At 46.4% G+C, this 27,964-nt stretch overlaps 1 protein-coding gene across 1 annotated transcript; it reads right to left on the bottom strand.

Annotated features, from left to right (window-relative positions):
- Positions 1 to 13,041: 13,041 nt before the first annotated feature.
- LOC105476569 (LSM1 homolog, mRNA degradation associated) lies at positions 13,042 to 27,942 on the bottom strand. The gene is made up of 4 exons (XM_071068385.1): positions 27,539 to 27,942; positions 23,167 to 23,235; positions 20,382 to 20,497; positions 13,042 to 13,547 (listed from the first exon to the last, which is right to left on the bottom strand). Exons 1-4 carry the CDS (start codon positions 27,582 to 27,584, stop codon positions 13,377 to 13,379), a joined length of 402 nt encoding a protein of 133 aa, XP_070924486.1. The 5' UTR covers positions 27,585 to 27,942; the 3' UTR covers positions 13,042 to 13,376.
- Between the last annotated feature and the right edge of the window lie 22 nt (positions 27,943 to 27,964).

Below are 27,964 nucleotides of genomic sequence, written 5' to 3'. Positions count from 1 at the left end.
TTCCCTTGGCCAGGCGGGGTGGCTTACGCCTATAACCCCAGCACTTTGGAAGGCCGAGGTGGGCAGATCACTTGAGATCAGGCGTTCGAGACCAGCATGGCCAACATGGTGAAACCTCGTCTCTACTAAAAATACAAAAAATTAGCCAGGCGAAGTGGCAGGCCTTTGTAGTCCCAGCTACTCCGGAGGCTGAGGCACGAGAATCACTTGAACCCAGGAGGCAGAGTTGCAGTGAGCCAAGATCACGCCACTGCACTCCAGCCTGGGCGACAGAGTGAGACTCCATCATAAATAAATAAATAAATACCCAGTGGTTGCAATGCAGGTGTTGTGTGGACTACACACTATGACAACCACCGTCTCGGGAGAGTGAGCCAGGGTGTTTACCAGGCAGTAGAGACCGTACGGCTGCTGTTCTTCTGGGAGAGGACCCTGAAGTCCACAGAGTGGAACTGACTTGTTCAAGGTCAAACAGCTGGCCAGTGGCAGGGCCAGGACAACAACCCAAGCCTCTGGCCTTCAAGCCATCTGTACACAGTTCCTCCTGCGGTCCCCAGGATGCTGGGCATATTCAATTGTCCATTTATTTACTCATCCATTTCTAGAAACCACCTTTCCCAAAGTCCTGTTCTGAGTGAGGAGTCCTCTCAGGAGTCTGTGCTGGAGCAAGGATGACCTCTCACGGCTGAGTTGGGGGTGCAGCCCTATCAGCTTACAGCAGAGAGAAGATGAGGGCCTGGGCTATGCCCACACCCTTCCTCACACTTTCCCCCCAGTAGCTTTGTCTGGGTGAGCTGGGCTGGGGGTCTTGGTATGTGCTGAAAGCTTGAAAAGACAGGGCATGGGCTGGGCGCGGGTGGCTCACGCCTGTAATCCTAGCACTTTGAGAGGCCAAGGCGGGCAGATCACAAAGTCGGGAGTTTGAGACCAGCCTGACCAACATGGTGAAATCCCATCTCTACTGAAAATACAAAAATTAGCCAGGAGTGGTAGCATATGCCTGTAATCCCAGCTACTCAGGAGACTGAGGCAGGAGAATCACTTGAACCCGGGAGGCAGAGGTTGCAGTGAGCCAAGGTCGCGCCACTGCACTCCAGCCTGGGTGACAGAGCAAGACTCTGTCTCAAAACAAAAACAAAAACCAAAACAACAAAAATTAGCCAGGCGTGGTGGCAGGCGCCTGTAATCCCAGCTACTCAGGAGGCTGAGGCAGGAGAATTGCTTGAACCTGGGAGGTGGAGGTTGCAGTGAGCTGAGATCACACCATTGCATTCCAGCCTGGATGACAGAGTGAGACTCCATCGCAAAAAAAAAAAAAAAACAAAAAAAACAAAAAAAAAAGAAAAGAAAAAAAGAAAAGACAGGGCATTGGGGTGCTCACCCTAGTCTTTGCACTTTAGGGGCCCTGTCAGGCTGAGCAAGGCCCCGCGAGGCCTCTGCATTTCCCACTCACCCTCACCCTGGCGCAGCACGTGCTGGGCTCTGACGGAATTTCTTCCCTTTACAGTGACCTTGTGGCTGCTTTTAAGCCAGATTCATTGGGCAAGAATATTGGGAGTGGAAAAACTCACACTGGAACTGCCCATGGCCCAGGCCCCGCTCCCTGTGTGAGGGAGTTCTGTGTCCTGTCACCACCTCGCAGAGGCAGAGGGGAGCCCTAAAAATGGGGAGCAGTGCCAGGGCCCCATGCAGTCTTGCTGTCTCCCCCACTCCCGATAGGGTGAAAGGGACAGGATCTGCTCAGAACCAGGCCTGGCGCTTGGAGCCTATATAGAACAGGGGAGTCGTCCCCTCGGCCCCTGATTTCCACCCCGGTGATACAGTCGGGGGATCCTGGGAGCAGAGGCCACCCAGAGGCACCCAGCCCCTTCCTCTAAACCTTCTCCTCCCAGAAACCTTCCCCTCCGGGAAACCTTCCTAGACCATCTTCTGGAATGCTGGCTCCTCCCACCACACCCTTACTGTCAGTATCACTCGAGGGGCTTAGCTCTGGTCCTGATTTGTTGAATGGTTTGTGTGTGTTTGCTTGTCTCTTCTGTGGAATTATCTCCCCAAGGCAGGTGCTGGGTCCACTTTCCCCCTTAAATGCTGTCCCCGCCCTCAGCACTCACCTCCAGCAGAGACACGGGGGAGTCTTGCTCCTTCTCTAGTAAAACTTTTTTTTTTAATTTTTAAAAATAAAGATGGGGTCTTGCTACGTTACCCAGGCGGTCTTGAACTCCTGGGGTCAAGCCATCCTCCTGCCTTGGCCTCCCAAAGTGAGCCACCGCACCTGGTGTGCTCCTCCTCTATTGAGTGACCAACTGGGAAAGGGTGCAGGTATATCTTTAGACTCAGGAAACCTGCCCAAAAGCATTGTTTCCCGCCCTCAGAGAGCGGCCAAGAAAGACAGCAGGGCCTCTCCCCTGCCGCCAGCCTGTGCGTAGGCCCTCTACCTTTCAGAGAGGAGTGCGGAGGATGAGCTAGGCAGGGGGGCACCAGCTCCCCCAGCTCCTCCCTCTGATCTGCTGGGGCACGTGCCCCTCCTGCACATGTGTGCCTGCAGGCTTGCCTCAGCGAGGTGGGGGGAGTGGGGAGGCAGTTATTATGGGACAGGCCATGCAGATGATGATCAAGGCCCTGCTGCTGCCTTCCTGTGGAGAATTATGGCCATTCTGAAAGGGGTGGAGGTGGTGTGGGAGAAAGAGGATAGAGCCTATGGCTGTGGCTGATGTCAGAGGCTGCCACTGACTCCCGGGGGGGTGGCTGGGAGGTGGTGCTGAGTGACCTCTGCAAGGGCCAAGGCTCTCTTCCTCATCCTTTCCAGGCAGAATGACTCATTAACTCTCTCCATCCCTCAGAGCAGTAAATTGGTGAGAGGGGTCTGGGAATTTCCTCTGGTTCTGGACCATCTGTATCTGGCTCTGCTTTTTGATGAGGGCAGAGCTTCCAAGAAAGAAGGCCAGATGACCACGGCAGGCCATGGGGGAGGAGAGCCAGGGGGCCAGCTCAGGTGGTGTGCATGTGCCATGTGGGAGAGGAAGGCCCCCAGGCCAGGCGAGACAGCCAGGGCTTTGGAGCAGAAAAGGGGATTCCAATCCCTTCCTTCCTTCCTCCCTCCCTCCCTCCCTCCCCTCCCTCCCTCCCTCCCTCCCTCCCTCCCTCTCTCCCTCCCTCCCTCCCTCCCTCCCTCCCTCCTTCCTTCCTTCCTTCCTTCCTTCCTTCCTTCCTTCCTTCCTTCCTTCCTTCCTTCCTTCCTTCCTTCTTCCCTTCCTCCCTTCCTCCCTTCCTTCCTTTGCGCCATCACAGTCCAGCCTGGGCAACAAGAGTGAAACTCTGTCTCAAAAAAAAAAAAAAAAAAAATCTGGTAAAGCATCCCAGGAAAACATGGGGGTGAGGGGTGGGGTTGGACAGGGAGCTGGGTGCTTCCTCCCTCCCTCCCTCCTTCCCTCCCTCCTTCCTTCCTTCCTTCATTCTTTCCCTCCTTCCTTCCCTCTTTCCCTCCTTCCTTCCCTTCCTTCCTTCCTTCCTCCCTCCCTCCCTCCCTCCCTCCCTCCCTCCCTCCCTTCCTCCCTCCCTCCCTCCCTTCCTTCCCTCCCTCCCTTCCCTCCCTTCCTCCCTCCCTCTCTTCCTCCCTCCCTCCCTCCCTCCCTCCCTCCCTCCCTCCCTCCTTCCTTCCTTCCTTCCTTCCTTCCTTCCTTCCTTCCTTCCTTCCTTCCTTCCTTCCTTCCTTCCTCCCTTCCTCCCTTCCTTCCTTTGCGCCATCACAGTCCAGCCTGGGCAACAAGAGTGAAACTCTGTCTCAAAAAAAAAAAAAAAAAAAAATCTGGTAAAGCATCCCAGGAAAACATGGGGGTGAGGGGTGGGGTTGGACAGGGAGCTGGGTGCTTCCTCCCTCCCTCCCTCCTTCCCTCCTTCCTTCCTTCCTTCACTCTTTCCCTCCTTCCTTCCCTTCCCTTCCTTCCTTCCTTCCTTCCTTCCTTCCTTCCTTCCTTCCTTCCTTCCTTCCTTCCTTCCTTCCTTCCTTCCTTCCTTCCTTCCTCCCTTCCTCTCTCCCTCCCTCCCTCTCTCTAAAGTTAGGACTATATGAATTGAACCATAGACCCAGTATGGACAGTCATAGGGCAGATGAGGTGTTTTGGAAGTAGAGATGATGGAACCCCTAATTCTATGGGGGAGGGTGGAGTGTTATGGAAGGGCTTCTGGAAAGTATGATTGGGAGTTAGCTAGGTTTGTGGAGGGGGTTGAAAATAGAGAGTTGATAGGGTGAGGGTGTCCCAGGTAGAGCCGAGGAGGCTCTGAGGGCTGCGAGCTGGCTGTCAGGGGGAGCTTGGGTCGTTCCATGTGGCCTCAGCCCCCCGGTGCTGGGATTACAGGCGTAAGTCACCACGCCTAGCCTCTTTTTCTTTTCTTCATCCTCTCAGGTTAGTTACAAGGTTTAAATGAGGTAACAATACATCAATACCTACAAGATAAAGTCCAGAATTCTTAGCACAATTCCAATTTGGCCATTCCAGTTCTCACCTGGATTCTACCCAGCAGGGCTCAGCTCCCGCTGTGGTACCTGTTGCCATCCGTCTCCTGCATACCTTCTCTGTTCCAGGGAGGCTCGCAGTGCAGTCTCCCTTTGGAGGCTGTCCTCTGTGCCTTTCCTCACCCTACTCTTTAATTAGAATCCAATATTTTGGCCCAACATGAAGGCTCACGCCTGTAATCCCAGCACTTTGGGAGGCTGAGGTGGGCGGATGACCTGAGGTCAGGCATTCAAGACCAGCCTGGCCAACGTGGCAGAACCCCCGTCTCTACTAAAAATATAAAAATTAGTCAGGCATGGTGACAGGCGTCTGTAGTCCCAGGTACTCAGGAGGCTGAGACAAGAGAATCACCTGAACCCAGGAGGCAGAAGTTGCAGTGAGGCAAGATAGGGCCACTGCACTCCAGCCTGGGCAACAGAGCAAGACTCCATCTGAAAAAAAAAAAGAATCCAATATTTTACCTTTTGGCCCCACCTTGATAAATGTTTATCACCGTATCAATAAGATTCTTGCCAATATCTCCTTGTTTTACTTTTTTTTTTTTTTTTTGAAATGGAGTCTCACTCTCTCACGCAGGCTGGAGTGCAATGGTATAATTTCGGCTCACTGCCACCTCTGCCTCCCGGGTTCACAGGCTTCTCCTGCCTCAGCTTCCCGAGTAGCGGGGATTACAGGCACGCACCACCACACCCGGCTAATTTTTGAATTTTTAGTAGAGATGGGGTTTTACCATGTTGGGCAGGCTGGTCTTGAACTCCTGACCTCAGGTGATCTGCCCGCCTTGGCCTCCCAAAGTGCTGGGATTACAGGGCGTGAACTACCACACTTGGCTGGAAAATTAACTTTTGATCTTTGGCCACTTAGGTGAGTACAAGACCAGCTTAATTGGTAAAATCAAGCACCCTTAAAGCAGTCTCTTGCTCCCATTATCCACAGGACCCCTATAGGGTGACGTGCAAGATGGGAGTGGGCACTGCAGCCCACATCTGCCTGGAGGGCAATTAGGAGGAAAACAGGTAGAAGAAAATCTTTACTTCCAGCACCCCTAACAGGCACCCAGCTCCCTGTCCAACCCCACCCCTCAGCCCCATGTTTTCCTGGGATGCTTTTCCAGATTTTTTGGGACAGAGTTTCACTCTTGTTGCCCAGGCTGGAGTGCGATGGCACGATCTTGGTTCACTGCAACCTCCGCCTCCCAGGTTCAAGCGATTCTCTTGTCTCAACCTCCCGAGTAGCTGGGATTACAGGTGTGTGCCACCATGCCCAGCTAATTTTTGTATTTTTAGTAGAGACGGGGTTTCATTATATTGGTCAGTACTCCTGACCGTAGGTGATCCACTCACCTTGGCCTCCCAAAGTGCTGGGATTACAGGCATGAGCCACCACACCTGGTCTCAGAATTTTTTTTTTTTTAACACCAATTACCTCCAAACTCTTCACACCTGAAGCGCTATAGCCTTCACTAAAGGCTGACTCCACAGTAGGGGAACATCTCCATATTCAATGTAAGGACTGATCACTACTAATTACCCTACTCCTGGCTGCTCAGTGGTTCCAGCTGTCTTCACCTTTTGGGGTCCTACTGGTCTCTGAAGTGTATTGGTAAGCCAGCCTGAACTTAATTCATGCTACAATCCATCCATCCATCCACCTGTCCGTCCGTCCGTCCGCCCGTCCGTCCGTCCGTCCATCCATCCATCCTTCAATTCAACAAATACATACTGAGACTTAATGCACGTCAGGCATCATTCTAGATGCTGGGGATTTAAGAGTGAACAAGACGGACAGAAATCCATCCTTAAGGGTTTACATTCTAGCAAGGGAGGGGGGCAGACGGTAAACGGGTAAAACATATGTCAGATAACAATACTTGCTAGGGTGAAAAGTTGGAAAATTATAGATGGGGGTAGGAGTGCTATTTGCTATTTTTTTTTTTTCCTTGAGACTGAATCTCACTCTGTCACCCAGGCTGGAGTGCAGTGGCACGATCTAGGCTCACTGCAACCTCCACCTGCTGGGTTCCAGCGATTCTACTGCCTCAGCCTCCTGAGTAGCTGGGATTATAGGTGCCTGACACCACACCCGGGTTTTTTTTGTTTTTTTTTTGTTTTTGTTTTTTGAGACAGAGTCTCATTCTGTAGCCCAGGCTGGAGTGCAGTGGTGCGATCTCAGCTCACTGCAACCTCTATCTCCTGGATTCAAGTCTCCTGCCTCAGCCTCCTGAGTAGCTGGGATTACAGGCGTGTGCCACTATGCCCAGCTAATTTTTGTATTTTCAGTGGAGATGGGGTTTCACTATGTTGACCAGGCTGGTCTTGAACTCCTGACCTCAGGTGATCCACCCATCTCAGCCTCCCAAAGTGCTGGGATTACAGGCATGAGCCACCGCACCCAGCCAGGGGTGCTATTTTAAAGAGGCAGTCAAGGGAGGGGAATGTGACAGAGATCTGAAGATAGTGAGAGAAGGATTCATGCAGATTTCGGGGAATAGCATGTGTCAAGCACAGAGATCGACAGATTCAGCCCCATCCAGGACACAGGTGATTTTCAGGAGTTGAGAAAAAAGACATGAAAATGAACGTGGACTTAAAAAAAAATTTTTTTTGTGTACCTCAATGGATGCAAAAACTCTTTTCCTTCCTAGTTGAAATAAGCACATACAAATTTACTATAAGTTAAGGTAGTATTTTTCAAATGTTTCTGACAGCCACAGTAACAAATTTATTTTACATCTCCAATATCTGCATACATGCAGATATCAAGTTTCACATGTCCTAACTTTGTTATGTGTGATGCGCTTTGATTTCATTTTTTTTTTTTTTTGGACGGAGTTTCGCTCTTGTTGCTCAGGCTGGAGTGCAATGGCGTGATCTTGGCTCACCGCAACCTCTACCTCCCAGATTCAAGCGATTCTCCTGCCTCAGCCTCCCAAGTAGCTGGCATGTGCCACCATGCCCTGCTAATTTTATATTTTTTGTAGAGACGGGATTTCTCCATGTTGGTCAGGTTGGTCTTGAACTCCTGACCTCAGGTGATCCACTCACCTTGGCCTCCCAGAGTGCTGGGTGTCTTAATTTAATTTAATAATTGTCTTAATTTAATACTTAATTTAGGAGAGCTAAATAATTAAACATGAGGCCAAAGTACATAAGAAAGTGGCAGTCTTTTATTGCAAATAGCGCACACTCTCGGGCAAGGCTCTCTGGTCCTCAGGTGCAGGGGGCCAGGGAAGTCTCCCTGGTGCTCTCAGTTGAGGTCCTCCGGTCCACGAATGCGGGGGCCGAGGAAGTCACACCAGCTTCTGCCGGCAGCAGACCTTTATGCATTGGTACTGGAAGGGGGAGGGCAGTGGGCCGGGATAAGGGTGTGATAGGGGCGTCTCCATAGGCGTGGCCGGGTAAGTTTCGATCTCTTCGGATTGACCTCCCGTGGTGCCTGCTCAGTTGATCTGCATTTTCCCGCGCGCGGGTAAGTTGGTGATGAAGAACCCGGAAACAACAGGGGCGGTGCCTTCTTGTTTACCTTCCTCCATCTTGTCCCTTCTCCCTCACCCAAACACTGGGATTACAGGCATGAGCCACCGTGCCTGGCCGTTTTTTTTTTTAGATGGAGTCTCACTGTCACCCAGTCTGCTCCTGAGTAGGTGGGACGACAGGCTCATGCCATGACGCCTGGCTAATTTTGTGTATTTTTGGTAGAGATATTTTGCCATGTTGCCCAGGCTGGTCTCGAGCTCCTGACCTCAAGTGATTCACTGGCCTCGGCCTCCCCAACTGTTGGGATTACAGGCGTGAGCCACCTGCACTCTATTTTATTCTAGTCCACTCAAAAAAGAAATTCTGGGCGAGGTGCAGTCAGTCATCTTTCGCAGGCATGCCTACTCTGCCTGCTGGCCTACCCCTTCTGCTGTCTGCACTGTGCTCGGCCTCCCCGTCCTGGCCCACCCACACTCCTACGAGGAAAATGATACTTTCCAGCCTTCTTCACCTGTGGTATCACTAGGACTCATCCTGACCCGGCTTCCCTGAGCCTCCATAATGGACAGAATGAGGGTACTTGGTTCCGCTGAGTATCCAGAGCCTGTTGGGATTTTATCAGAGCAGCGAGGGGAGCAGATACTGTGGTTTAAACTTAGCTAACTAAGAGCATGCAGTCTAAGAAGGTCAAGGGCTAAGGGCGAAAAAAGAAGAGTAAGAGATATGCTGCTGTACTCAATTATTTCAGACTAAAGATGGCCAGAAAGGGGGCTTTGGTAGATCTTCCTTATTTATTTTTCTACCCTGAAAGCAATCTTAAGGGAAGCCCCAATTGGAAGTTTTCTTGTTTTGTTTTGTTTGAGATGGAGTTTTGCTCTTGTTGTCCAGGCTGGAGTGCATTGGCGTGATCTCGGTTCACAGCAAAATCCGCCCCTAGGTTCAAGCGATTCTCCTGCCTCAGCCTCCTAAGTAGCTGGGATTACAGGCATGCACCACCACACCCGGCTAATTTTGTATTTTTAGTAGAGAAGGGGTTTTTCCATGTTGGTGAGGCTGGTCTCGAACTCCCGACCTCAGGTGATCCACCCGCCTCAGCCTCACAACGTGCTGGGATTACAGGCGTGAGCCACTGGCCTGGAAGAAACTATTAAAGATAAAACATAGGCTGGGCGTGGTGGCTCATGCCTGTAATCCCACCATTTTGGGAGGCCGAGGCAGGCGGATTACCTGAGGTCGGGAGTTCAAGACCAGCGTGACCAACATGGAGAAACCCTGTCTCTACTAAAAATACAAAAAATGAGCCAGACGTGGTGGCGCATGCCCATGATCCCAGCTACTCACGAGGCTGAGACAGAATTGCTTGAACCCGGGAGATGGAGGTTGCAGTAAGCTGAGATTGTGCCATTGTACTCCAGCCTGGGCAACAAGAGCAAAACTCCGTCTCCAAAAAAAAAAAGTATGAATGGGACTGATCCTGGAGCCTAATAATACAAGAGTCCAGCAATGGTCGGGGAAGAAAGCACTGGATTTCAGTATCTGCAAAGACTGGCTTGGGTAAGGTGAAGGCAAACCATCACACTGGGCAGTTGAGGAACTAAGAATGCTGCAGATAGTCCGGAGAGTTTCATCCTTTAGGTCCAAGTCTTGGTTGTTGGCTGTATGATAAAGGTCTAAAGCAAGACATGACACACAATGACTGAAACCTTGCTATGGCTTGGAAATTCTTGGAATTTAATGTAAGAGTAAATCATAACTCTTGCCATTACAGTGGGAATTGATGGATGTTGAAAACACAAGATGGCTAGCCATAAGTAGAAAGCTGAAACTGGATCCTTTCCTTACTCCTTATATGAAAATTAATTCAAGATGGATTAGAGACTTAAATGTTAGACCTAAAACCATAAAAACCTAGAAGAAAACCTAGGTAATACCATTCAGGACATAGGCATGGGCAAGGACTTCATGTCTAAAACACCAAAAGCAATGGCAACAAAAGCCAAAATTGACAAATGGGATCTAATTAAACTAAAGAGCTTCTGCACAGCAAAAGAAATTACCATCAGAGTGAACAGGCAACCTACAGAATGGGAGAAAATTTTTGCAATCTACTCATCTGACAAAGGGCTAATATCCAGAACCTACAAAGAACTCAAATTTACAAGAAAAAAGCAAACAACCCCATCAAAAAGTGGGCAAAGGATATGAACAGACACTTCTCAAAAGAACACATTCATACAGCCAACAGACACATGAAAAAATGCTCATCACTCGCCATCAGAGAAATGCAAATCAAAACCACAATGAAATACCATCTCACACCAGTTAGAATAGCAATCATTAAAAAATCAGGAAACAACAAGTGCTGGAGAGGATGTGGAGAAATAGGAACGCTTTTACCCTGTTGGTGGGATTGGAAACTAGTTCAACCATTGTGGAAAACAGTGTGGCAATTCCTCAAGGATCTAGAACTAGAAATACCATTTCACTCAGCCATCCCATTACTGGGTATATACCCAAAGAATTATAAATCATGCTGCTATAAAGACACATGCACATGTATGTTTATTGCAGCACTATTCACAATAGCATGTCCATCAGTGACAGACTGGATTAAGAAAATGTGGCACATATACACCATGGAATACTATGCAGCCATGAAAAAGGATGAATTTGTGTCCTTTGTAGGGACATGGATGCAGCTGGAAACCATCATTCTCAGCAAACTATCGCAAGAACAGAAAACCAAACACCGCATGTTCTCACTCATAGGTGGAAATTGAACAATGAGATCACTTGGACACAGGAAGGGGAACATCACACACCAGGGCCTATTGTGGGGAGGGATAGCATTAGGAGATATACCTAATGTAAATGACAAGTTAATGGGTACAGCACACTAACATGGCACATGTATAAATATGTAACATACCTGCACGTTGTGCACATGTACCCTAGAACTTAAAGTATATTAATAAAAAAAAAATTAAGAAACAAAACACAAGATAACTGTAACAAATTCACATTTCTTGGAGGTGTTACATGCTTTGAAGCAGTGGGGCTCTGAAAAACAAATGCTGTCATTCTGCTGAACTTCAGAGTATCTTACTGTAGTCAGGTATGTTTTTCAAAAGTTGGTATTTCTTTCTTCTCTTTATGTGGGTAGTTAATAATACATTCTTTTAAACAGTAAGATTATGGGCAAAACATTAGATAAGCCATTAAGTGCAATAGTTTCCTCATAAATTACCTACTGTAAAATCAGTCCAGTGATGAACAGTTCAGAAGTCAAATGGTTTATAGGCATTTTGGGCAGTTTAAAAAACCCCTGAGCTCATAAAATGTTGTTAATACTATAAAATAATTCACACACACACAGGCCAAGTGTGGTGGGTCATGCCTGTAATCCCAGCACTTTGGGAGGCTGAGGCCAGAGGATCACTTCAGGTCAGGAGTTTGGGAACCTGTGAGGCCAACAGGGTGAAACCCCGTCTCTACTAAAAATACAAAAATTAAACAGGGGTGTCGTGGTGTATGCTTATAATCTCAGCTACTCAGGGAAACTGGGAGGTAGGTGCAGGTTGCAGCGAGCCAAGATCGCACCTCTGCACTTCAGCCTGGGCAACAGAGCAAGACTTTGTCTCAAAAAAAATAAAAATAAAAAAATAAAAAATCACACACATACAAATAAGATATGATATAAAATTTATGAAAATAACATCTTTGCTTAACAGAATATAAAAAGGAACTACCTGGAATAATCATAGTTAAAATTACTGAGAATAAGAGGATGACTCACTCAAGCCTAATCTGCTAATAATTGCCAATTTTACACCACGTCTCCCAACTCCTAGTTGAGCCCATTGTCTACTAAACCAGCATTCCTTTATTTATTTATTTATTTACTTAGAGATGGAGTCTCATTCTGTCGCCCAGGATGGAGTACAGTGGTACAATCTCAGCTCACTGCAACCTCTGCCTCCCGGGTTCAAGCAATTCTCCTGCCTTGGCCTCCTGAGTAGCTGGGATTACAGGCGTGTGCCACCATGCCCAGCTAATTTCTGTATTTTTAGTAGAGACGGGTTTTCACCATGTTGGCCAGACTGGCATTGAACTCCTGACCTCAGGTGAACTGCATGCCTCTGCCTCCCAAAGTGCTGGGATTACAGGTGTGAGTCACCATACCCAGCCCAAGCTTCCTTCTTGAAGAACAAATCTGTTAAGCTTTTTATGCAATCACTACTCTTCAACAATCACATAAAGTGCCATCACTATGGGTTTTCAGTCACTACAATACCATTTATGTTCCTTTTTGATGAGAACCTAAGATACTCAAGACTCAATTCAAGGGACTAGAAAACCTATACCTGGAGAACAAGCCACTGTAAGAACATGTTGGGTCTCATGGGAACTTAGTTTGGATTAGCCAGGGGCGAAGCAGGAGCAAGAGCAACAGTGATGTCATTTCTCAAACATGAGTCTTCTGCAGTAACCAGTAACTGGGAAACTCAGCTGAAAGCTCCCTCCTCACACCTGAACATTTGAATTTCTTTTTTTTTTTTTGAGACGGAGTTTTGCTTTTGTTGCCCAGGCTGGAGTGCAATGGCACAATCTCGGCTCACTGCGACCTCCGCCTCCTAGGTTCAAGCGATTCTGCTGCCTCAGCCTCCCAAGTAGCTGGAATTATAGGCATGCACCATCATGCCTAGCTAATTTTGTATTTTTAGTAGAGACGGGGTTTCTCCATGTTGGTCAGGCTGGTCTTGAACTCCCAACCTCAGGTGATCCGCCCACCCTGGCCTCCCAAAGTGCTGGGATTACAGGCATGAGCCACCGCCCCCGCCGAATATTTGTATTTCTTAACAGATACAAACATGAAAACAGGAGAGGACCCCTGAGATGATCAGAATAAAAGTATTCCTTCCTAAGTAGCCAGCTACTTAAAACTGTGACTGAAGGGGGATATTCCAGTATGTGGACTGCTTATACCTTTGAGAGCAGAAACTTAATTTCGTCTATTCATTACAGGAACTCAAACTTGGGAGATAACATGACACTTTTGACATTCATATTTTATTTACAAGTAAATGAAGACTGTCCCTGTAAACTCTAATTTGGGATACGAAGAATAATATTAAGAAGTAGTTGCTGGCGCCACAGTGACGTGTGAAGGAGTCTATGCCACTGTTTCTTTAAACGATTTTGTTATTTAAAAAAAAACAAAACCCACCTACACGATTTCTTCATGTTGCATGTGTAAAAGACTTAAAAATAAAAGTGACTTTTCAAAACTCTACAGTCTCTGATCAAATGTGTGAGGTGGCTAGGATGTCACTTTCATCAGTGACAGTCCCTACTCTTCAAGAGCAACAGGCTCTGGGCAAAAGACTTAGTACTCATCAAGAGTATCTGCTCTAGGAATGGAAAGACCTCGGTCCTTCAGGGCCTGCACTTTCAACTTCTCTGCTTCCAGCTTGGTCTGCTGCTCTACCCTTTGCTCTTCTAGAATTTCTTCAATGGATACTTGCTGGAGGGGTGTGTCACTCTCCTTTTCCAAGTCCTACAAAAGAGACAGGTTTGAAAACTTCAATTGAAGACCAAGAATAGAAAACATTATAGATCTAAAGGCAAATGGATTCCTCTATCAGGTTCAGATTATTTTTCGTAACTGTGACAGGACTGAAATATCCTTCTCATAGGGACAGATAAGTTTTTCAAAGAAATGCCTGACAACACTACTATAGGATACATATTTACAATGAATGTGGTTAATAGTGATCAGTATTTATTTTTTTTCCGAGATGGAGTCTCTCCCTGTTGCCCAGCCTGAAGTGCAGTGGCACCATCTGGGCTCACTGCAACCTCTGCCTCCTGGGTTCAAGCAATTCTCCTGCCTCAGCCTCCTGAGTAGCTGTGCTTACAGGCACGTGCCACCACGCCCAGCTAATTTTTGTATTTTAAGTAGAGACAGGGTTTCACCATGCTGGTCAGGCTGGTCTCGAAACCTGACCTCGTGATCTGCCTGCCTCGGCCTCTCAAAGTGCTGGGATTACAGGCAGTGACAAGGTATAACAGAGCTTTATGTGATCCAAAATCCCATATTAGGATTAATTTCCTTTAAAAAAAAATTAGGGCTACTTATAGACAGCTATCTCCCCCACTGTAGATAATCCAAGAGGGAGGTTATTGAGGCAATGCGGCCTTAGACTTTTTAAATTATTTTAAGGATGGGTGGGTTGGCTCACAGTTGTAATCCTAGCACTTTGGCACTTTGGGAGGCTGAGGTGGGAGGATAACTTGGGCCTACGAGTTCAAGACCAGCCTGGGCAACACAGTGATACCCTAACTCCACCAGGAAAAAAAAAAAAAAAAAAAACCCAGCTGGTGTGGTGGTGTTCACCTCCAGTTCCAGCTACTCAGGAGGCTGAGGTAGAAGGACTGCTTGAGCCTGGGAGGTTGAAGGTCAAGGCTGCAGTGAGACATGAACATGTCACTGCACTCCAGCCTGGGCAACAGAGCAAGGTCCTGTCTCAAAAAAAGTAAAAAGGCAAAAATAAAAGGGATCCTCTTGCCTTCACCTCCTAAGTAGCTGGGGCTACAGGTGTGCACCACCGTATCAGTTCTGTAGTCTCTAAACTATAACAAGACTCTTTTTCCCTTTACGGCAACAAGTCTTCTAGGGAGAACCTCAGCAGACCATTTAGGTTACTAAACCAATTTGGTCCCAATATTTTTCTCCACTATTTAAAAAATTGCTGCTTAGGTTGGGCGCAGTGGCTCATGCTTGTAATCCCAGCACATTGGGAGGCCGAGGCGGGTGGATCACTTGAGGCCAGGAGTTCGAGACCAGCCTAGCCAACATGGCAAAACCCTGTCTCTACTAAAAATATAAAAAAAATTAGCCAGGCGTGGTGGTGGGCGCCTGTAATCCCAGCTACTTGAGAAGCTGAGGCAGGAGAATCACTTGAACCTGGGAGGCAGAGGTTGCAGTGAGCGGAGAGCATGCCATTGCACTCCAGCCTGGGTGAAAAGAGCAAAACTCCATCTCAAAAAAAAAAACAACAAAAACCAATTGTTGCCTAATAAAAAATTCCTTATTTAAAAAACACATGCTTATTGTAGATAATATAGAAAATAGACAAACAAGGAAAATTTAAAAATTATCCATAATTCCAGTATGGAGGATTAACATTTTGATAATATCCCTACAATTTTTCTACACATATACTGACTTAAACAAAAAAAACCCAGCCAGGCGTGGTGGCTCACACTTGTAATTCCAGCTACTCGGGAAGCTGAGGCACGAGAATCACTTGAATCCAGGAGGCAGAGGTTGCAGTGAGCCAAGATCACACCACTGCACTTTAGCCTGGCTGACAGAGTGAGATTCTGTCTCAAAAGGAAAAAAAAAAAAAAATCAAAAGTTAGCTGGGCGTGGTGACGCATACCTGTAGTCCCAGCTACTCAGGAGGCTGAGGGGGGAGGATCACTTGAGCCCAGGAGTTTGAGGCTGCAGTGAGCCGTGATCACACCACTGTAGTCAGCCTAGATAACAGAGTGAGACCCTGCCTCAAAAACAAACTCCTGCCAAAAACCCACAATGCAAATACTGACTGTAATTCGTTTTCTTTTCACTTAAATGTGGCATAGTATGCTTAATATTTTTATCTTTGAATGCTTTATAAACATTTTTCATTAATTAATTTATTATTATTTTTTATTATTTTTTATTTTATTTTTATTTTTTTTTGAGACGGAGTCTCGCTCTGTCGCCCAGGCTGGAGTGCAGTGGCTGGATCTCGGCTCACTGCAAGCTCCACCTCCCAGGTTTACGCCATTCTCCTGCCTCAGCCTCCCGAGTAGCTGGGACTACAGGCATGTGCCACCACATCTGGCTAATTTTTTTTTCTTTTTGTAGAGATGCGGTCTTGCTATGTTGCCCAGGCTGGTCTCAAACTCCTGGCCTCAAGCATCCTCTTGCCTTGGCCTCCCAAAGTGTGAGCCACTGTGCCTGGCCCTTATAAACATTTGCTAACCAATGTCATAATGCAGAATAACTTTGCTAAAAAAGTATCTCACTATCCACAGATTCAGTTTATTGTCCTTAAAATGAATATACAGGTATTATTTGGTGTTTTTGTAAGATGGAAAGCCTATACAGACAAAGTATTCCTATTTCTTATCCTCCTCTATGATTTTCAATGATAAAGTTTGGGACGGTATTGACACATAACTCCCGATGCTCTGGCCTGCATACTATCACCACATGCTGCCAAGGTCTCAGAACCCACAGGCAGTGGCATTATCAGACAGAGAGAGGACTCTCACCACAGAAGTTACAATGAAAGCCACACAAATTACATAAGCAAGCCCTGCTCTGGGTCCAATGCTAACAGCACCCAGCAAAGTATGTATTACCACCTGCCCTCCCACCCTATGAGTAGCAGCTAAAGAGAGGAGAGTGTTCTCAGCCTAATGCGCTGCCTCTTGGGCTTTTCAGTATGTTACTCGCTGAGCAATTCATGTTGCTGTTGCTGCTTCTTCCCAACAGTCTTATTACTTAATGCTGTGTCATCATCATCGTCCTTGAGGCAGAATTCAGGCATTTCTTAACCAATATAGTGTTTATAGAAACTAAGTGATTCCTACGTATGAATTTCCCTGGGGTTGGTACACAATTTCTCCTGACTGCTGATTCATATAACCATGCAGGCATTCCTGGAACCATGTTTCTCTAGTGGTACCCCTGTAAAACTTCTGCAGCATCCAAACTATAACATATTTTTTTTAAAAAGGGAACTTTTCCTCACAAAAGGGATCCAAGGAAACAAAGAAACTTCAAGAACAAACACGTTCACTTCTGTCTCTGCACAAACATCTACTTTCTCTGCACACACATCTACTTAGATGTACCTTTGCGCCAGTGTAACCAGTAGAAAAAGCATGTCTGCCACGTTTACTACCATAAAACAGAAGCATAGTATCGGTGAATTTTTTTTTTTTTTTTGAGACAGGGTCTTGCTCTGGCACCCAGGTTGGAGTGCAGTGGTACAATCACGGCTCACTGCAGCCTCGACCTCCCTGAGCTCAGGTGAACCTCCCACCTCAGCCTCCTGAGTAGCTGGGACCGGTCATCTGCACCGTCACCCCTGGCTAATTTTTATATTTTTTTGGAAAGACAGGGTTTGGCCATGTTGCCCAGGCTGGTCTCTCGGGGCTTAAGTGATCTGCCTGTCTCGGCCTCCCAAAGCACTGGGATTGCAGATGTGAGCCACCGCACCCACCCCAGTATTTTAACGTAAGTCTTTTCCTCTGATATGTTGCCTCTTCAAAATTACATTCAGAAAAGTATTTTAAAAAATCACCTATAACCCCACCACGCAAAGATGGGTCAGCTCCCCTATAGACTGGCGTACCAAGCATAGTGGCATGTACCTATAGTCCCAGCTACTTGGGAGGATGAGACAGGAGGATTGCCTAAGCCTAGGAGTTTGAATCTAGCCTGGGCAACACATTGAGACCCCATCTCTGGAAGAAAAAAAGTACTGGAAGACTACTTTATAGTCATTTAGTATCTCCCCATGGGTTCTAGGTGCTTTGTTTCAGACCTTTTTTTTTTTTTATTGAGATGGAATCTTGCTCTGTCGCCCAGGCTGGAGTACAGTGGTGCGATCTCAGCTCACTGCAACCTCCGCCTCCTGGATTCACGCCATTCTCCTGTCTCAACCTCCCGAGTAGCTGGGACTACAGGCACCCGCCACCACACCTGGCTAATTTTTTTGTATTTTTAGTAGAGATTGGGTTTCACTGTGTTAGCCAGGATGGTCTCAATCTCCTGACCTAGTGATCCTCCCGTCTTAGCCTCCCAAGTGTTGGGATTACAGGCGTGAGCAACTGTGCCTGGCCTTGTTTCAGCCTTTACGTGACATAAGAAGAAAACAATTTCTGCCGCCTGGCTGGGCGCGGTGGCTCATGCCTGTAATCCCAGCACACTGGGAGGCCGAGGCAGGTAGATCGCCTGAGGTGAGGAGTTCAAGACCAGCCTGGCCAACATAGTGAAACCCTGTCTCTACTAAAAATATAAAAATTAGATGAGTGTGGTGGCGGGCATCTGTAATCCCAGCTACTTGGGAGGCTGAGGCAGGAGAATCGCTTGAACCTGGGAGGCGGAGGTTGCAGTGAGCCAGGATCGCACCATTGCACTTCAGCCTGGGCAACAGAAGCAAAACTGTCTCAAAAAAAAAAAAACCCAAAAAACAAAAAATAATTTCTGCTCCTTAAACATGCAAGAAATGATAAACAGAACTAAAAGTACAAACTACAAAAATATTTTATAAATAAGAAAAAGATATTTCATATATTTCACAGCAGCACTTGGGCAGTACTGATTAATAGCATGGATTAGTCATTTCTAGCTGACTATTTCCAATATGAGGTCTCTGAACCAACCCAACCCTGGCAAAATTATCTCCTTGCTTTCTCAAATGGCTGTTAAAAGTGGCTACCAACCAAACCACTCTAAAGACTTTTGCAAATTGATTGAAGACATGGCTAGGTATTTAGAAAACAGTATGAAAAACTTTAAAAATTAAGCAAACACCAAAGTTTTTGGTAAGAAAAAAGAAGACAGTGCTGGCTCAACCCTTAATTTCAACTACTCTTGAAGATATTTTTATTTTCCTTGCAAACCCAATAATCAGAAGTAGCAAGATGAAATCAAACGTTTTAAATAAGGCACCTAAAAAAATATCTGAGTACTTCTAGTAGGGGTGTGTGTGTGTGTGTGTGTGTGTGTGTATGTCTGCACACACAAAGACCTACAGCAACAACACCTCAGAAAAACTGACTTAACCTTTCACCTGCCAGCTGGTCTTTCTGGCACAGATACCAAAATGCCCTCTCCCTGGCTGTGAGCTAAGGATTCAAGTAAGACTGAATTCCATTCTCGTGATAGGTAACAGAAAAGCTTTTCCTATAGCCACTCTTTCCCTTTCCCCCTTTACTAATATAGACATCACATTATACTATATATGCAATGTGTGCTTCCCTCAAATACTGTGCATTAGCTTTATGCCATGAAAAACTACTTGTATCCAACTGTTTAAATGACTGTAAAATATTCCAACGTATGTAAGTCACATCTTCCCCAGCATATATAAATCAAGCTTTGTCAATTTTCTGCTATTAAACAAATACATTAATGAACACATTTGTTACAGAATTGTATTTTTTTTTTTTTTGAGACGGAGTCTCGCTCTGTCGCCCAGGCTGGAGTGCAGTGGCCGGATCTCAGCTCACTGCAAGCTCCGCCTCCTGGGTTCACGCCATTCTCCTGCCTCAGCCTCCCGAGTAGCTGGGACTACAGGCGCCCGCCACCTCGCCCGGCTAGTTTTTTGTATTTTTTTTTTTTAGTAGAGACGGGGTTTCACCGTGTTAGCCAGGATGGTCTCGATCTCCTGACCTCGTGATCCGCCCGTCTCGGCCTCCCAAAGTGCTGGGATTACAGGCTTGAGCCACCGCGCCCGGCCTTTTTTTTTTTTTTTTTTTGAGACGGAGTCTCGCTCTGCCGCCCAGGCTGGAGTGCAGTGGCCAGATCTCAGCTCACTGCAAGCTCTGCCTCCCGGGTTTACGCCATTCTCCTGCCTCAGCCTCCCGAGTAGCTGGGACTACAGGCGCCCGCCGCCGCGCCCGGCTAGTTTTTTTTATTTTTTATTTTTTTTTTTTTTTTTATTTTTTTTTTTTTGAGACGGAGTCTCGCTCTGTCGCCCAGGCTGGAGTGCAGTGGCGCGATCTCGGCTCACTGCAAGCTCCGCCTCCCGGGTTCACGTCATTCTCCTGCCTCAGCCTCCCGAGTAGCTGGGACTACAGGCGCCCACAACCGCGCCCGGCTAATTTTTTTTGTATTTTTAGTAGAGACGGGGTTTCACCGTGGTCTCGATCTCCTGACCTTGTGATCCGCCCGCCTCGGCCTCCCAAAGTGCTGGGATTACAGGCGTGAGCCACCGCGCCCGGCCTGTATTTTTTTAGTAGAGACAGGGTTTCACCGTGTTAGCCAGGATGGTCTCGATCTCCTGACCTTGTGATCCGCCCGTCTCGGCCTCCCAAAGTGCTGGGACTACAGGCTTGAGCCACCGCGCCCGGCCAGAATCGTATTTTTTAATGGTATCCGGTAAAAAGATACTTTGCTGCCAGTGGGATCAAAAACCTTTAAAATACCAAAAGGCACTGAAACAAAGTTAAGTATTCTCTGTAGCTTCCCTAATTTGGTAGTTGCCTGTAAGAAGCCAGATAACATGTGGAAAATATTTTTATTCTCTCTTGAAAAAACAAAAAAAAAGAAAGTCTAACTAGCATGAATATGAAGATCTACAGCAGCTTAATAGTTTTCACTTACTATTTCTCCTAGTAGGACCACATTTTCTCCTCTGACCACAAAAATCCCTCGAGGAATATCACCGTATTTTTTGCCCACATGAATACGCTCCACAGTCTGATGTAGTACTAAGTTTGCTATAAGTGTATAGGGAAAAAACAAAGATATTTAGTTTAACTATTGGGTAAAGGTCCATAACTCAAAAATCATTTATTTTGAACAGAAAAGATTTAGCTAAACACGATTTCCAAGCATTAAAATTCTTTTTATTTATTTATTTTTTGAGACTGAGTCTTGCTGTTGCCCAGGCTGGACTGCAGTGGCACAATCTCAGCTCACTGCAACCTCCGCCTCCCAGTTTAAGCAATTCTCCTGCCTCAGCCTCCGGAGTAGCTGGGACTACAGGTGCCTGCCACCACTCCCGGTTAATTCTTGTATTTTTAGTAGAGACAGGGATCACCATATTGGCCAGGCTGGTCTTGAACTCCTGACCTTGTAATCTGCCTGCCTCAGCCTCCCCAAGTGCTGAGATTACAGGTGTGAGCCACAGTGCCCGACCCTCAAGATTTCTAATTCTGAGGAAGGCTAAAATTTCAAATAATTTTCTCCTATTTCATTGAGACATACCAGTTAGGGGATGTCTGGGATTATGTTGGGCTAATACATGAATGATGGTAGAAGTAAGAGAAATAAATTCCTTTGTAAGTTAATTGCTAATACCAAAAAAGCCATAGGAAAATATAAACGAATAAGGCCCTTGGAAAACTTGGGTCTAAACAACCACAGAGATCAAAACTTTGTTTTCTGGAAAGAAACAGCTTTTCTTTTTGTGTGGGTAGGTGTATGTGATGATCTGCTGAAGATTCAACTTTGTTTTAGTAATTAGGATTCATTTAACCCAATGCAGGTATCCATGGGTTATGATACAGCAAAAACCTATTTTTTCACCTTGACAGATAACTATATTTGCAACCTAAAAGTCAACTTAATATTCACTACCTTTCACTCAAAGTACTCTGATGAATCTGACTTAAGAATCAGGACTCCAATTTGTTAATAATTTTTTTTCCTCTTTTATTTTTTATTTTTGTGACGGAGTCTTGCTCTGTCACCCAGGCTGGAGTGCAGTGGCCGGATCTCAGCTCACTGCAAGCTCCGCCTCCTGGGTTTACGCCACTCTCCTGCCTCAGCCTCCCGAGTAGCTGGGATTATAGGCGCCCGCCACCTCACCCGGCTAGTTTTTTGTATTTTTTAGTAGAGACAGGGTTTCACCGTGTTAGCCAGGATGGTCTCGATCTCCTGACCTCGTGATCCGCCCGTCTCGGCCTCCCACAGTGCTGGGATTACAGGCTTGAGCCACCGTGCCCGGCCATTTTTCCTCTTTTAATTAGTACTACTTGTCCTATTTGAAGTAAAGGAGAAATCTATGTTCACATCTTCCATAATTCTTACAATGTTTTAATTACGTTTTTTCCTCATGCTCAAATCCAGTGATTTTGCAGATATCCAATAAATGTTAGCATGAACATGAAGTTCCTTGAAACAGAAGGAAACATAATCTTTTTTTTTTTTTTTGAGATGGAGTCTGGCTCTGTAGCCCAGGCTGGAGTGCAGTGGCCGGATCTCAGCTCACTGCAAGCTCCGCCTCCCAGGTTCACGCCATTCTCCTGCCTCAGCCTCCCGAGTAGCTGGGACTACAGGTGCCCACCACCTCGCCCGGCTAGTTTTTTGTATTTTTAGTAGAGACGGGGGTTTCACTGTGTTAGTCAGGATGGTCTCGATCTCCTGACCTCGTGATCCGCCCGTCTCGGCCTCCCAAAGTGCTGGGATTACAGGCTTGAGCCACCACGCCCGGCCCACATAATCTTGTAACTTAAGAAAAATGCAGGATGCAAAACGAAGACAGAGGCCTCTTATTCCAATGTATCCCTATACGTAAAGTATTAAGCTTAATGTTGGGGTCCTTAAAATACAGGAAATGCCCTCTACCCAATTTTCATTGGCTAGGGAGGGATTACCTTCACTTCTGGAACTGCTCTGAATTCACTGTACCCTGCCAACGTAGAAATAAGCAGCCTTGGGCCAGGCACAGTGGCTCACGCCTGTCATCCCAGCACTATGGGAGCTAAGACCAGCCTTCCAGCTGTCCCCACCAGTGCACCAGACATGTGAGTGAAGCTCCTTCAAACTAGCTGACTCACCTTCTAGACACCAAGCGACTGTCCTAGAGCCATGAGGAGCAGAACAACTGTCCAGCTCAGCTGGGTGGGTGGATCACCTGAGGTCAGGAGTTCGAAACCAGCCTGGCCAACAGGGCGAAACTCCATCTCTACTAAAAATAGAAAAATTAGCTGGGTGTGGTGGCTGGAGCCTGTAATTCCAGCTACTTGGGAGGCTGAGACACAAGAATCGCTTGAATCGGGGAGGCAGAGGTTGCAGTGAGCCAAGATTGTGCCACTGCACTCCAGCCTGGGCGACAGAGTGAGAGCTCAAAAAAACAAAACAAAACAAAACAAAACAAGATGAGCAGCCTCTTCGGTGGACTGAGTTTATTTTTATCATTTGGCTCCCCCTACTGGGGATTCTAGTGAAAGTCAGTTTTAGAAACATGAACTTGGAAATATATATAAGCTTTGAACAACCTAATCTGAATGTATAGAAAACAATGATACACTCACTAAAATCAGTCCTACTAAGTCACACATGTGAAAAAGTTGCAGATAAATTTCAATATTAAATAACAAAAAATGCAGTGGGAAGCTGTTATTATCCAGAGTATGAGAGATGTCCATAAATTAATACATACCAAATTGATCGATGCTTCTTAAAAAGCCTATAAGTGTCCTTCCATCTCGAAGCAGAACCAAGTGCTTTTCTGGGGAGAGGGGAAAAAGTCTTTTAAATGAAAACTGACAAGTTCAGTGAGTATTTAGGATAATAAAAATAAATAACAGTTTAAGCTATACCACTTCCTCTGCCAATGCATTTAAGGTGAAGTTCAAGTTCACTGGAAAACCAAAGAAAGCAGCACAGAAACCCAGATTTATATAACATCAGTGGTGAAAAGAATCAGAGCAGTGTGGCAGAGTGGGAAAAGGACAGGGCACGGCATCAGGAAGCCTGACTTAGCTGGCTCTAGACCCTTTATGTCTTTGTTTTTTTTTTTTGAGACAGAGTCTCACTCTGTCACACAGGCTGGAGTACAGTGGCACAATCTCGGCTTACTACAACCTCTGCCTCCCAGGTTCAAGCGATCCTCCTGCCTCAGCCTCTTTCGTAGCTGGGACTACAGGAGTTTGCCATCATGCCTGGCTAATTGTTGTATTTTTAGTAGAGATGGGGTATCACCATGTTGGCCGGATTGGTCTCGAACTCCTGACTTCAGATGATCCGGTCACCTCAGCTTCTCAAAGTGCTGGGATTACAGGTGTGAGCCACGGCGCCTACCCAAAGACCCTTATGTTTGACACTTAAACCATTTCAATGTCATGTCAGTTTTTATATCTGTAAATTGACAAATACAGTCTAGATGATTCTTATGATCTTATTTATAGAATTATTTTGTCCTCAAAAGACGAGCTTCTATCTCACATTTTGTTTGTAACCAGGGAAGGCTTTAAATAAAAACACAATGCTTCAGGTATTTAAAATGAAGACTCTAATAATAAGCTAGAGCAGAAATTCAATGTTTACTGAGAGGGCATGTGCTGTGCTGGGGTCTAAACATACAGTAGAGAATGAGACTTAGAAAGTCACCAATGTTGCCGGGCGCGGTGGCTCAAGCCTGTAATCCCAGCACTTTGGGAGGCTGAGACGGGCGGATCACGAGGTCAGGAGTTCGAGACCATCCTGGCTAACACGGTGAAACCCCGTCTCTACTAAAAAATACAAAAAACTAGCCGGGCGAGGTGGCGGGCGCCTGTAGTCCCGGCTACTCGGGAGGCTGAGGCAGGAGAATGGCGTAAAAACCCGGGAGGCAGAGCTTGCAGTAAGCTGAGATCCGGCCACTGCACTCCAGCCTGGGCGACACAGCGAAACTCCGTCTCAAAAAAAAAAAAAAAAAAAAAGAAAGTCACCAATGTTATGAATTTATATTCATGGTGGAGGAGGACAAATAAACAAGAAAATAACCTATTGTGATTAGGACAATGGAATAATAAACTAGCAAGGCAGTATGATGAAGGGAGAGAAGTGGTTACAGAAGGAAGGGTGGCAAAGGAAAGCCTCTCCGAAGAGGTGACTTTGAGCTGACACTGAAGAATGAGAATAAGCCAGTTACTAACACACCCAGCAAAATTTCTTTCATTCCATGCTTAAAGTACCTTCTAGATGCAGAACAGAGGAAAAACACAGTGACTCTGCCCTGAAGGAATTTATACTCTTCCTTGGACTATAAATAAGTACCACAGAAAGCAAATCTTAATTATATGAGACTACAGAGATAGAAGCTATATTTCTGAAGGAGGTATCAGAGTTGGACCTTGAAAGGCAGATAATTTTAGGGCACGGGAAGAGTGATAGACAGGAAGCTGGGAGGAGAAGGAAATCTGTAAATTAAAGAGGAGGAATAAAAGGGCCATACATCCATGTTTAGCTAAAAGCTGAGGCTGTGAAGGGAAAGAACAGTAGATAAAGTCAGAAAAGTACTGGGGACAGGCTGCATTTAGATTTGACTTCACAGGGAACAAGAAAACATAAAGTGATGGAGTCTGTTAACTGAATTTGTGTAAGTGGGTATGTGTGAGAGGGTGGGGTGCTAAAGATGTGAGGTAAAGATGTAGGAGTTTTATGAGACATCACAAAACTATTTACCAAGAGTTGGGAATAAAAACAGCAAGCTCAGGGTGAAGGTTATTAGCTCTTTGTGATTCTAAAGTGCTATCAGGACACTTAAACAGAAACATACGCAGATAGTTGGAAACAGTAAGACTGGAAAACCAAAGACGTTAAGACTAGAGAAAGAAATTTTAGATAAATCTGCAAAGAGGTGATATAAAATTACTAAAGTACAGGAGATCTACTAAAGATTTAAAGAAGTAGGCCACATGGCATCCAAGTGACCATCTATATTGGAGAACAGTAAGAGCCAGAGAAGTAAGAAAATCACCAAGTACCAGTTGTTAGAGAAATCAAGAGAAGAGAATTAAAGAATCTGGTGGGGACAGTATCACAGTGCTACAGAGGGGAGAGAACACAGAAGAATGCCTTAGACGAATAACTTTGAAGAATGCAGCTTGACTAGTGTGTTCAGGATAAAAATTAGATTGCAGGAGTAATGTAAGTGGTCTATTGAAGGTGATAAGGAAACAGACAAAATGAAAATGACTCGAGGTTTGGGGACAAAGATATGAAAAAAGGGATGGGAATATGATGAAGAGAACGGGGAAAATATTTGAGATGGATAGACAATAACACATATGAGGGGAAGAACGCAGGGGTTGGGGAGACAGAGGATATGAAAGAAAAAGGGTAACAACGAAAAAAGGTTCCAGAAGCAGTGAGAGGAGACAGTAATAACAGACAACAAAAAGGGAGGAATCCTTCCTACTGAAATTAGAGGATGGGTGGAAATACAGAAAGACAGGCAGGAAACTGTGTGCTAGGGTGGGGGAGCAAAGGGTGCATATCAAACGGTTTCCAAGTTTTCATAAAGTGGGGGGTCTGGAATCCACAAAGTGGTAGGGGTTAGAGGGCCAAACAGCAAAACTGATTTTTAGTAAAATGGCAGGATGTGTTAAAGGATATATGAGAGATGAGGGCAAAAGGGCATCCTCAAGCAATTAAAATATCCTGTTACACATAACAGGTTCATATAGACGTTAATATGTATTTAGTCCAATTACACTACATTTCCCTTACATAGCAAAATAAGTAATCTGGGTTAAAAAAACTATCTGTCGGCCGGGGGCGGTGGCTCACGCCTGTAATCCCAGCATTCTGGGAGGCCAAGGTGGGTGGCTCACCTGAGGTCAGGAGTTGGGAGACCTGCCTGGCTAGCATGGCGAACCTCGTCTGTACTAAAAAATGCAAAAATTAGCTGGGCGTGGTGGCAGGTGCCTGTAATCCGTTACTGGGGAGGCTGAGGCACAAGAATCGTTTGAACCCGGGAGGTGGAGGTTCCAGTGAGCCGAGATCGCGCCACTGCAAGACTCTGTCTCAAAAAAAAAAAAAAAAAAAAAAATTCATTTTATGGTTGACAGATTTTTTTTTTTTTTGGCGATCTGCCCGCCTCGGCCGTCCAAAGTGCTGGGATTACAGGCGTGAGCCACCCCGCCAGGCCCATAAAACGAAATTTTAACCATATATTCTAAATCGTATATTCACAGAGTAACTGAGACGATTGCAACTTGTTTAAAACCATGTGTAAATCATCTTGAAACAGTAAGTTAATGAGAAAGATCACGTGATTAAAACAATAAAAAATGTTGCTTGAGGAATAATGCACAGATAGAATTTAGAAAAAATGAAAGCCCGGACAACTGCAGGCGGTTCTTTCCGCTTTTGTATAGGACTGAGCTCCTCTTCCGGACAAAAACTAGGAATAAAGGAGGTCTTCTTAGTAAAAGCAAAAATGAATTGTCTTAAAAAAAAAAAAAAAGGTTGCAAGTGATTTTCCAGAAAAGTCAATACCATGTCTAACAGTGGTCTCTACTACAATAACCTGAAGGTGCTAATGACCCTCACAGTAAAATAAGCTAGCAAATAGCCACACCGTAGAGCGCCTACGTTTACTGCCAATCAAGTCCAACTGCTGCTGTCTTAATATTTTTGCTTTTTAATGAATCCTTTCTCTAGGTATTCCGATCCATCCACCGGTAACACGGTGATACTTCGAAATACTGCAGGCAGGAGGGGACGGGGGAGAAGCCCCCCCCCCCGGGCTTCTTTCGTGTTCGGGCCTCTGCTGCCGCGACCCACGAAAGTACGAATGAGTTCCATCGCTTGGGGCTCACCAGCCAGAGGGCTGGCGGAGGCTGCGAGGGGCAGAACAAGTAGCAGGCTACTGGGTGGGCAAGCAGTGTGTACCGCAGCTGTGGAGGACATCGACGCGGAACGCCCGGATTGAGCTCAGAACACACCGGCCCCGCCCGGGACTCATTCTACAAGCTTCTTCGGAAGAGGCGCCCGCCCGGGAGGGTCTCACCCCAGGCTCCACCGGGAGGAGATGAACTACTCACTGTCAATGTCCTCGATGAGGCTGGCGGTGCCGGGCATATAGTTCATTTTGAACTGAAATAACGCTGCAATGCACAGCGGCGGGGGGCCAGCGCGTCCAAAACCTCCTCCCTCCTACCGCAGTCGCCGCCTCGGCGGGACCGAGCCCGGAATCCCGACCGAGACCAGCACTTCTGCCCCGGCTTTCAGCCGCCGGGGCCTGCCGGAAGCTCCTCCATATTACCCCCACCCACTTCCTGTAACACGTGCGGGCCCCCAGGAAGAGGAGGGGCAGCCGTACGGTTGGGGGACACCCTTTCCCTGTTCCTGTTAAGTAGGGAAGAGGCATCTCCATTGGATAGATGGCGAAGAAACGTATACTCCCTCTTAAGGAACACGGTGTCTTCCCTCGTCCCCGGGTTCCCGAGACCCCAGAGTCACGGACCTCC

Source organism: Macaca nemestrina, chromosome 8 (assembly GCF_043159975.1).
Source record: "Macaca nemestrina isolate mMacNem1 chromosome 8, mMacNem.hap1, whole genome shotgun sequence".
NCBI lineage: Eukaryota > Metazoa > Chordata > Mammalia > Primates > Cercopithecidae > Macaca > Macaca nemestrina.
Note: the sequence above shows the minus strand (reverse complement) of the source record. Positions and strands in the feature narration are given on the sequence as shown.